This window comes from Cupressus sempervirens, chromosome 9 (genome assembly GCF_028749045.1).
Source record: "Cupressus sempervirens isolate cs-2001-9-10 chromosome 9, ASM2874904v1, whole genome shotgun sequence".
NCBI lineage: Eukaryota > Viridiplantae > Streptophyta > Pinopsida > Cupressales > Cupressaceae > Cupressus > Cupressus sempervirens.
The window spans coordinates 136240941-136253344 of record NC_143126.1 but is presented as its reverse complement, the minus strand read 5'-3'; the positions used below and the strand labels follow the sequence as shown (position 1 = coordinate 136253344).

The window sequence follows — 12404 nt, the reverse complement described above, 5'->3', positions numbered from 1 at the left end:
ATGGATGAGTCAAGACCATTCAGTACACCTATAGTCACTAGAGTGATATTGTTAAAAGGAGATACTCTTGCTGAGGTAAATGAAATTCAATGCAAATCAATGATTAGTAAACTTCAACATGTTGTGCATTGTAGGCAAAATATTGCACATGTTATCATAATTGTTGCAAGGATTTCATCTAATTCAAAGTGAACATGCATGAATTTTGTCAAGAGGATATTTACATATCTTAAAGGGACTAAAGATTTTTAGTTATGGCATTACCAATAGGGTGACTCTACTCTTAAGGTCTATACTAATGCTAATTGGTATGGCAATGTTGATGATAGAAAATGTACGAGTGCTGGAGCTTTATTTGTAGTAGAAAGATTGATAATAGGGTTGACCAAGAAACAAAGTTGTATTTCATAATCTACAGCTAAAGTTGAATATGTTGTAGCTACAATTAATTATTCTCATACTATTAAGAATAAGAAATTGTCAGAAGCAATGCAATGGGTGATAACCACACCTGTTAGTATTTATTGTGATATCACAAGTGTAATAAATATATCAGTTTTTTTGGTGATGCATGTAAAGGAAAAATATTTATGAATCAAGTATCACTACCTGAGGGAGAAAGTATAATATAAAAAAGCAAATATTGAATATGTAAAGTCTAAGGAGAAAAGTGTAAATATATTTACTAAGCCATTGCCTGAGGATTATTTTGAGTATCTAAGATGTAAAATGGAGGCTCTTCCCCTATAAAATAATCACTAAGAGAAGATTTATGTTGCATTAATTCATTGATGAACAAAAAAATCTTTGTGGAGATGATACAAGGGTTCAATCTTTAGGGATTGTTTCCTAAAGTTGTGAGAAAGATCTTATAATGAAATTGGTGTAAACGATGCATGCAAGGTACAAGACATAACTACAAGTTTCTATAAGTTTCACATTAGAACTTATAGTTAACTTTTGCATTATTGTCAAATGGGGAGAGAATAATGAAAAGGAAATATATTATGTTAAAAAGGAGTGAATAATTAAAAGGAAATAATATGTTGAGAGAATACAATAAAGGAAAGAAAAGAACAAAGGAAGAGAATATGATAATGAGTGATACATCATGGATAGAGTCAGAAATGAGGAAGAAATATCAAAGGAGGAGCTGATATAGAAGAATGGAGATACTGCAGAATAAAAAGTGAACATATTCTAAGAGTGAGAAATGTTGATGATTGGTGACAATAAAGATACATATTGAGCATATGGGATGACAAAATTTCTCTCAAAGAACCTAAATGAAGTCCAAGAGCTAAAATTTTGTATTGTCATCAATGCATAAATTTGATTATCTGGTGTAATGTTTTATAATGTAAAATAATATGTTTATGATTTTTCATCAATGCTAAAGGGGGAAATTGTTAGCTCCAGTTGATGATGTAATTGAGAATATTATGAATGTATGTGAAAGTTTCATATCAATTGTTATGTTGTCATTAATGTAAAATTCTTAGTTGGCTATAGATTATCCTAATTTAATAGAATGCCATATTATTTGATTGATGAAGAGGATTTGAAGGAAGTATGAGGATGACAGAGTTGTTAAGTTTGGTATTTGATGAGCACCTCAATGAGCTAGATAGTTATAATGTAATGGTGGTTTGATTATTTTACAATAATATAATCATGTAAATTAATAACATAGGTTTATGTATTTATTGACCTATACAAGCTACAATGAGCAACAAGGTGAAATAAGGAGTTCAATTTTTCCTAAGCCACAAATGTATAAACCAAGTGTTTGGTGAAGAGAAAGTTAAAAGTTAAAATTTAATGTTAAGTAAGTAATTCATGTGTGAATGGAGTGATGTATTACCCTAATAAAATGTAATGTTCACCAAGATTGAAGAATAAGTTAATAGTTAAATTATTTGGGTTCTTGGTCTGAGGTGGCATTTCCCTTTTTAGGGTTTTCACGTTAAATCATGGTGTCAAATGTGTGAATGTTTTTATGTTGCAAGTTGAAAACTAAATTGATTACAAGATTGAATTGTGAAGTTGAATGAGATCACCATGTTATTTTGAATGAACTTTATAAAATTTTAATTGTACTAAATTATTTGAAAGGCATGTATGATAGATGGGCATAAGTGATTCAACCTCCCCTGCTTAGTTAGCTAACAATTGGTATTAGAGAATAGTGCTTGGAGAAAAAAGTTTGAAGGAACTTGAGCTAAAAATTAAAAGGTATCTATGAGATAGGTACCAAAGTTGAGAAAAGAGAGATTATCCTTATGGAAAAATAGAATGAAACTATATCTTTATAGAACTAGTGACAATGCTACATTTTGGCTAGATAATGAAAACCCCACACCACCCATTCATATGACCCTAGAAAAGATTGTTGAGGAGAAAGATCCTAATAGTCTGATAATTGAAATTGCATGTACCCTAAAATAACCTTCAGTTTGATGATGTCGAGAACTATACTGAAATAAATATTATTTTATCTCATCATTAGGTGTCTTTTGCAACTTTTCTTTCTTTTTAGACACTTCTTGAGAATATAAAACATGCACATTTTTGCTTTATCCAAATATAGTTTGTATGTTTCTATTTTGTTATTTATTTATTTATTTATTTTTATTCCCCAAGTTAACCCTCTCATTCAAAAAAATAACCTACCTTTAGGCTCAACTCTTTACCTCATAAAATTAGCTTCCCCAGATAGTCTTACCTCAAACACATTGTGAACCATCAAATATTGTTTGTGATCTTGATCAATTATTTTTTTCTATCACTACATAATCCCCTTCTCAATATAGGTTTCCTATATTGTCTAAGATACAAAATGACTTGTAAAACATTATTTAGAAGGCTAGACTTCCTAAGAATGAAATAGATTCTTTTTCCTTAAGTGCTCATTTGGTTGCTTGAATAGGATTGGAATAGGAAGAGAAAATTAGAATATGTTTTATTTTAGTGGTTTGGTACACTCAATTAGAATTGGGAATAGGAAGACATATTCCAATTTTGCCCCTAAAATGAGGATATGTTTATGCCAAAAATTATCTATTATTGGAATACGTCATTCTGATTCCCAATTTGTTTTTTATTTTTTTAATATTTAAAAAATTTTAAGTTATTTTTTGAACTTTTTTTTTCTAAATTTTTTTTTAACATTTGTTTCTTATAACATTTTTTATTATATCTCTTTTTAAAAAAAATCAAATAAATTATGTTTCTTAAGAACTTCAATGAATAAAATGAAAATGAAAATAAATTAACCTTTTTACCATTATTGAAAAGATTAACCAAAAAACAATAAATTTTAAAAAAAAATTTAAGGGAAATATTTTTAAAAATACAAAACTTAACCTTATTCCTATTCCATTTTTGTACAACCAAAATAGATTCCTAACCGAATTCTGAGAGAACCAAACATGATTGGAATTGTCCTTTTCTGTTCTCATTCCCCATTTCCATTTTCATTCCATTTTTCTATTCTAATTTTCAGTTCCTATACCAGCAACCAAACGAGCCCTAAGCTAACCAAATGAATGACATGTTGTCATGTTACTTACTGAAAGACAGATTTAATTTTTAGTTTCATCGTATCATAACTTAAATGAGTTGATAAGCTTCATAGTTCTAATAAATTTCATAAACTCTTAATGTGAACCACTAATTTACATTTAATATTTGTAAAAATGACTCCTCAAAGAAGATATATCACAACTCATCTAATATTTAATGTGTGATACATCATGGACAGAGTCACAAATGAGGATGAAATATCAAAGGAGGAGCTGATATAGAGGAATGAAGATATTGCTAAATAGAAAGAGAACCATATTCTAAGAGGGAGATATACTAATGATTGATGATGTTAAAGATATATACTAAGCATACCGGATGACAAAATTTGTCCTAAAGATCCTAAAGGAAGTTCAAGAGATAAAATGTTGTATTGTCATCAATGCATAAATTTTATTATCTTGTGTAATGTTTTATAATATAAAATCATATTTTTATGAGTTTTCGTCAATGCCAAAGGGGGAAATTATTAGCTCCAATTGATGATGTAATTGAGAATATTATGAATCTATGCAAAAGATTCATATCAATTGTTATGTTGTAATTAATGTAAAATTCTTAGTTGGATAGACATTATCCTAATTTAATAGAGTGCCATATTATTTGATTTATAAAGAGGATTTGAAGGAAGTATGAGAATGACAGAGTTGTTAAGTTTGCATTTGATGGGCACCTTAATGAGCTAGATAGTTATAATGTAATGTTGGTTTGATTATTTTACAATAATATAATCATGTAATTTAATAACATAGGTTTATGTATTTATTGATCTATACAAGCTACATCGAGCAATAAGGTGAAATAAGGAGTATAGTATTACCTAAGCTACAAATGTATAAATTGAGCACTTGGTGAAGCAAAAGTTAACATTTAGTGTTAAGTGAGTAATTCATATGTTAATAGAGTGATATATTATCCTAATAAAATTTAATGTTCACCGAGCTGGAAGAATAAGTTAATAGTTGAATTATTTGGGTTCCTAGTTTTAGGTGGTGTTTCCCTTTATAGGGTTTCCATGTTAAATCATAATATCAAATATGTGAATGTTTTTATGTTGCAAGTTGAAAACTAAATTGGTTACAAGATTGAATTGTGAAGTTGAATGAGATCACCATGTTATTTTGAATGAAATTTATAATGTTTGAATTGTACTAAATTATTTGAAAGGAATGTACGATAGATGGGCATAATTGATTCACCCTCCGCTGCTCAGCTTTCTAACAATTGGTATCAGAGAATAGTGCTTAGAGGAAAAAGTTTGAAGGAACTTGAGCTAAACATTTGAAGGTGTATAAGAGATAGGTACCAAAGCTTAAAAAAGGAGACATTATCCTTATGGAAGAATAGAATGAGGTTATCTCTTTATGGAATTGGTGACAATACTACATATTGCCTAGATAATGAATACCACACACCACCCATTCCTATGACCCTAGAAAAAATGGTTGAGGAGAAAGATCATAATAGTCTGATAATTGAAATTGCATCTACCCTAATTAACTTTGAGTTTTATGATGTCAAGAACTATAATGAAATAAATATTATTTTATCTCATCATCAGGTGTCTTTTGCAACTTTTCTTTCTTTTTAGACACAAGTAGAATATAAAACATGCACATTTTTCCATTTTTCAAATATAGTTTGTATGTTTCATTTTTTCTATTTATTTATTTATTTTTATTCTCCTCCGGTTGCCTCTCTTATTAAAAAAAAAATAACCTACCTTTAGGCTCAACCCTTGACCTCATAAAATTAGCTTCCCTAAATATTCTTACCTCAAACACATTGTGAACCACCAAATATTGTTTGTAATCTTGATCAATTATATTTTCTATCACTACATAATCCTCTTCTCAATATAGGTTTCCTATATTTTCTAAGATAAAAAAAAATGACTTGTAAAATATAATTTGGAAGGCTAGACTTCCTAAGAAGGAAATAGATTCTTTTTCCTTAAGCTAGCCAAATGAATGACATGTTGTCATGTTACTTACTAAAAGATAGATTTAATTTTTACTTTCATCATATCATAACTTGAATGAATTGATAAGACTCATAGTTCTAATCAATCTCATAAACTCTTAATATGAACCACTAATTTACATTTAATATTTGTAAAAATGACCCCTCAAAGAAGATATATCACGACTCATCTAATATTTAACAAGCCAAACAAGTGCCTTAACGTGGAGATGGCCTTACCATCCCTCAAGCTCATGTATTATATTTCCTAAACTTCTTGTGTTATGGAATACTCAACTACTTTAATTCATTGTTAAAAAACTATACTCAATAATTCAACTTCCCCTTCTAAACCACCAATTTACTAATCTCCTTAATCCATAAATTCCATGCGATTTACGAAACATTGGGCCATAGTGGTGGTGTTACCCTTAATATATGTAAGCTATCTAGGTGTAACGACGAGGACGAAACACTCTTTTAGTTCAGCATTTGGAATCCTTTTCCACTTTTCACCTTATTAGGCTTCTTGAGAATATGAAAAGTACACATTTAAATCCTTTCTTCTCTTTGTTTATTAAAAGGGATGTCATTTCCTAAGCTCAGTTTTTCTTAGATCCTTCCGGGGCAAAAACATGAGGCTCTGATCAATTGAACAAGTCAATAAGCTCTGTTTTTAACCAACAAAGAATAGCTGCTTCAAAAAAAACATCTTCAATAGTATCCCAGTTGCAAAACATAGATACCATTACCTTCCCATTGACTTAAAAATTATATAATGAAAATTGAAAATGATATACAATATCAAGACACGCAATCTAAGTAGATTTGTCACGAAAAGTAGTAATTTGTTAGATCTGTAATCCATCCATATCCATACTTCTCTACGAGTGGACATATTTACAATCAATCTACAGCCTTTCCTCTTGGAATCGGACGGCTCAAGTGTCAGTCAGTTTCCCGCTGATTCAGGCATGGAAAACATCGACGTAAAGTAGAAATTGTTTAGTCTTTCTGGCCTCAAAGGCAACTTCTGGTTTGGAAAGGCGTGGTAGTGATACATAACAATAGTTTATCGATAATGCTACCTGTACAGTGAAGAAAAAAAGTTAAAATGCAAGATTATCAGTTTGTTGTTGGAGATAAGAGATAGGAACGTTGGTGTGGGGCCAGAGGGATGCATGCACATATGTGATCGTATGCCCATCAAAAGAAACTTGTAAATTTCACAGAGGGAAAAGCAACGACGCTGGTTGAAATAAAGGGAAGAAAAGAACAAGGGCAGAAACAAGAAGAAGAAGGAGAAGAAGCAGTAGAAGTAGATTCGAATGAGGCCGTTGCTCTTTACATGATTATTGTTGTTGGTGGGAAGGTGACATGAATAAATTCCAGCAGGCCCAGCCGCCAAAGAGTTGATATAAGCCAAAACAAGCCGACGACAAGGGGCGGAAAGCAGCATGACTGCTTGCCCACTGTTTCACTACTGAGATCTCCTTGGCAACTTATCTGTGAAGCGGTTATATGTGGTTTATGCATAGCAAGAAACGGGGCCGGGGGAGAGCAGGAGAAGAACAAGGCATAAGAAGGAGTAGAGAGATTGAAATTTGATTAGGGTAGTGTAAGCTGAGAGTGATTATAAATGCGTGCGGGAGGCTGCACTGTGACGCAGACTCTGACGGCGGAGGCCGCAGGAGTGGTGAGACATGCGGTGGCGTTGGCAAGGCAGAGAGGCCATGCACAGGTAACTCCCTTGCATGTGGCCGCCACTCTGCTTGCACCGGGAGCCATGACTCTCCTGCGAAGAGCGTGCCTTAAATCTCACCCCCACTCAGCCTCCCACCCTCTTCAATGCAAGGCCCTTGAATTGTGCTTCAAGGTTGCCCTAAACCGCCTCCCCACCACCGCCGGGCCGCTCATGCAGCCCGGGCACCCCTCACTCTCGAATGCCCTTGTGGCTGCCCTAAAGCGCGCTCAGGCTCATCAGCGAAGGGGCTGCTTGGAGCAGCAGCAGCAGCCTCTCTTGGCCGTTAAAGTTGAGATGGACCAGCTCATCATCTCCATTCTTGATGACCCTTCTGTTAGCCGGGTCATGCGAGAGGCCGGGTTTTCTAGTACTTTTATCAAGAACAATCTCGAGGATGAAACTTCCCTCCTTAATGCAAGCTTTTCTTCTTCGTTTGGTAGCAACAATGAGATTTGTGTCCCTAGATCTGCTGCTAAGATAAAAGGACTCGTGGCTGAGGCTGTTGAAATGGGTTCTGGCGTGCTTTTTGATAGTGGTTCCAGGATGGGATTTTTTGATAGTCCTGTGTTTAGGGCTCATAGAATTGGAGGTTTTTCGAAGAGCGAGGATGTGGATAGCGTGATTGAGGTTCTTGTGGGGAAGAAGACGAGGAGGAGTAATAGTGTTATTGTAGGAGACTGCTTTCTCACTACGGAGAATGTTGTGAGAGAAGTTGTGATTAGGTTAGAACGAGGCGATGTTCCGGATCGGCTCAAGGGAGTTCAAGTGATTAGTCCTCAGTTTAGTAGTCTCGGTGTTAGTAGAGATCATGTTGAACAGAGGATTGCTGAGCTCAGAAGAACAGTTAACAATTGTCTAATTAGCGGCTCGGTTATTATTTATGCTGGGGATCTGAGATGGGCTGTTGATAGAAGAGATAATCAATTTCGGAATGGGAATTATTGTGGAGTTGAGCATATGTGCATGGAGTTAGGGCGCATGCTTGGGAGTCATTTGGAGACTCGAAAGGTGTGGTTAATGGCGACTGCAACTTATGAGACGTTTATGAGATGCCAGAAGAGACAACCGTCACTAGAAGCTTTGTGGGGACTTCAGGCGGTTCCAGTTCCATCCGGGGGCCTCTCCTTGACCCTTCAGCCCAGGTTAATTCCATTTTCTGTGCTTTTGTTTCTTTGTTTTTACAGATCTGTTGGCATTTCGGTAGGATTATTAAATCTGTTTGCTGATTAGAGTATGGGATGATTAATTAAATGGGGGAAGCTGAGTGTGAATATAGAATTGATTATCTGGTGGGTGGTTCAAGAGTAGTGACTCAGAACTCCACTATGTGCAATAGTTTTCAAGGTTGTTTTTTTAATTCAGTCTCTGTATCCTCGACCAGTAGCTTTCAATGAGACGATTCCACGCAAACCTAGTTCCGTGTCACAAGTAGTTTTCACGTGGGTGAACAAATCCTTAATTTCCGTTCACACTACTGCTCACTTTAAAAACCATCGAATTAGATAATTACTTGCCTAAGAAGAAAATTGAATTCTATTACATCTCCGCGTATTAAGGCCAATGTCATTTAAGAGAAGACATTCAGAATTGCTGGTATTTAATGTCAATATAAAGATTTGTCTGTTTATGAAAACTCAATCGGCCACCATGTTTCCCCTGGGATGAAATATATTAGTCCAAGAGCTGTGTTGAATTTTACAGTTCTTGTAGCACTAGTTTATTTAAAATCTCTCGTTTACCACCACTGACTGGAGATATTTTACTGATTTGCAGTGCGAGTGGTCAAGATGAATCGAAGAAAAATGTCTGTGATGTCATTGTTCCGAACACAAACAATCTCGTGTGGCCGATGTTGATGCCACCGCTGAAAGCCGTCAACAGTATCACAGACGACGAACCGGCCGACAAACTAAACTGCTGCTCCGAATGCTCCGCGCAGTTCGAATCAGAAGCACAAGTTGTTCGCCAGCAAGAACAAAGAGTACCGTCAACCGACGGCAAGTTACCACTGTGGCTTTTGCAATGCAAAACAGAAAGAGAAACTCATCCAATGGCCCAGGTAAACATCCCGTGTTTTCATGCACTTACTTCGATTCAACCACGTAGAACAGAGGTGATAGTTCAAAGCTATCCAGTTTCTAATTTGTTACATAATTTGATTGTATAAATGATCAATATTTGAGACCACACCCATGATCCATCACTAGTATGATATGACGATTATTTCATCGCATCAGAAATATCGTACCGGTGGTGGAGAGGGATCTTATCGGAGATATAGTTGCTACGTTAACAGTTCCAACACCATAGAACTAGATACAACTATTTACATACCATATTGATAATCTAAACCTCACTCTGAAACCATTAAGTCGCTATGCCAACATGATAAATGCAAGAGAACAAAAATTATCAAATCTGGGTGTCTCATAATCTATGTTTTGTTGCAGGTGGAAGAAAAGTTGAGACAGCTGCGGAAGAAATGGAACGATGGGTGTCGTAGCAAGCATTCCTATTATTCTGATACGTCGAAGTTGCAACGATCCACTCTGGAACTCCCAAGAGCAAACCCTAGTCCTCCCTGGTGCTGCTCGCAGTCTAATTCCTACGGACAACAGGCGTGGCCAGTAGTGTCAACGTCATTCCCTGGAAGCAATGCAGCTCCTCCTCCTGCTGCTGCTGCTCCAGCTATGTCATATCAATTCTCATGGAGTACACCTGAGAACGTTAGGGATTCGAGCACGGATGATTCCCCAAGATGCGACCAAGTAAAGACCACGCTCGCTCTGGGCTTAGCCGACACCCATTTCAAAGCCACCAATCATAGTGCCGATAGCTGTACTGCATCCATACCCTCCTCCCAGCTGCTGGATCCAGAAAGCGTAAAAGAGGTGACCAAAATGCTGATAGAGAAGGTCCCATGGCAAAGCGAGGACGATGTCCGTGCCATGGCAAGCGCAGTTGTAGAGTCCAGATCTGGGACGGTGACAAGACAGAAGAGTATCAATGGAAACACCTGGTTGATGGTCTTGGGCCCAGATGAAATGGGTAAGCGGAAAATAGCTCAGGCTCTGGCCCAACTCATCTTTGGTTCCCATGAGAAGCTCATTTGCCTTGGTGATCGAATCAAAGACACCATTGTTGATCACATTTCTAGAGGCAAATCCTACTTAGACAAGCTTGCGGAGGCTATAGAAATGAATCCTCGCTGTGTTGTTCTTCTCGAGGATATGGAACATGCGGACGTCCATTTCATGGGTGAGATCATGAGAGCAATGGAGAGAGGAACACTCGTGGATTCAAATGGAAGGGAAGCGAGCCTGTGGAACACCATCATATTCATGACGTCCTCTCTCGGAGCAAAGTATTTTAGCTGTTCCAGTGTGCAATTCAACGAGGAAAAGCTCTGCAAAGCATCTGAGGAACCCTGTTGGGGTTTCAAACTTGAGGTGCAAAACGAACCACAAGTGTTAATGTTTGGAAAAAATCTCTTTAAGCGGAAGACCGAGTGGGATATGATGGAGGAGAAAGAAAATGATAAGAGGAAGCGAATGTCCCCTGGGTTAGATCTGAATGTGCACGCGGAGGATAGTGAAGTGGAACACAACGAAGAAGCAGTGAGCGACATAACACAGGAGACTGTGCTACAAACAGATGCCCTCACTGACCAAGTGATTTCTTGTGCCCGGGCCTGCTTTTCACAAAAGTTTTTACAGTCCCTGGATAAATGTTTAGTATTTCATGCCTCTGATTTCTCTGGGCTTTCACAGTCCATTTTGACTAAACTTCACAATGTCTTTGGCCGATTTACCAATGGAAGAGGTTCCCTTGAAGTGGAAGCCAAGGTTCTTGAACGAATGGTTTTGTGTTGTTGGGAGTTGTCTCCATCTGGCTGCCAAACTTTTGAAAATTGGGTGCAAGATGTATTCAAATTGGAAATGGTCCGAATGCTTTCCATGCATACGCTTACACCAAATTCTGTTGTAAACCTCTCAACCAACAGTTACATTGGGGATTGTCTATATGCCAATACAAAGCTTCCTGCTAGATTTGAGATTGATACCGCTAATATCTCATGAATGATTATTGTTTCGGAGCCTTGATCAATGCTGAAACAGAATTCTTCAAGGGAAGCAGTCATGGCTATTTGGTGTATATAGAGGACGAAACTTGTGGTTACAAGAACCAGCTAGCAGATTGAAAAAAAAAACTTCATGCCATTGTTTTACTACATGAGAACATTTTAAAGGGAGTGCTTCTTCCGTGCACATGCATTGACCGACGGCTGTGTTAGCCACCATGAGGTTTTGTCCTTCATCTGTGGTATCAGTGAACGCTTATATTTAATAATAATAAATGTTTACTAAGAAAAAAAATTGTAGAAGAGAAGCATTTGGGTTTTCCCTTGAAATTCAACGGCCATAGGATTTATCATTGGTTGGAGAATATGTTATAGATGAAGCAGTTAAATGCTTTTTCGGGTACATTCTAAATATATATGTATGCAGAAGCTTACTATAAATCTGTCTCGATTAAACTTCTGATCCGTTCAACTTAAGTTTTTCCTACTGTTCATGTCTTTGAAGCTGGTAGCCACTTCCAATCTAATATCTGAATAATAGCTTATGATGTAAATAGAATTTGGTTTGTGTTTTCTTTCACTGTCAAAACACCTTTTATTCATGTTCGAGATATACTTCATATTATTGATACCTGCAGTCTTTCTGATTTTTATGCTATGACATTACAACTATATGGGTCTATATGTTGTTGGCACCTTCTATCTGTATGTGGTTCACCTTCTATCTATATATGGCTATTTAGCAATCTAAAAATTCATTGTAAACTTTTTGAGGTATTGTTTGGAAAATATGTGGATTATAAATAATTATTTTTAAGATATAAAATGTTTTGTATGTCTTTTAAGGTAATTTGACTTTAGAATAGATATATTTCTATTATTTAAAGTTTTATTTTGGGTACAATATGACAATGCTAGTTTAAGTTGAACTCTATTATTCAGAATCATAGACAAAGAATTGTTCATTTCACTAACTTTTTGAGTATATTATACTTTAAAATATTGGGAATCTTGTGGATGGTGTATTTAAGA

General features: G+C 35.8%; 1 protein-coding gene across 1 annotated transcript; it reads left to right on the top strand.

Annotated features, from left to right (window-relative positions):
* The first annotated feature begins 6993 nt into the window (after window positions 1–6993).
* Window positions 6994–11813, top strand: LOC149537893 (protein SMAX1-LIKE 3-like). Its single transcript, XM_089799307.1, has 3 exons — window positions 6994–8433; window positions 9065–9350; window positions 9742–11813. Exons 1-3 carry the CDS (start codon window positions 7187–7189, stop codon window positions 11368–11370), a joined length of 3162 nt encoding a protein of 1053 aa, XP_089655433.1. The 5' UTR covers window positions 6994–7186; the 3' UTR covers window positions 11371–11813.
* The last annotated feature ends 591 nt before the right edge of the window (window positions 11814–12404 follow it).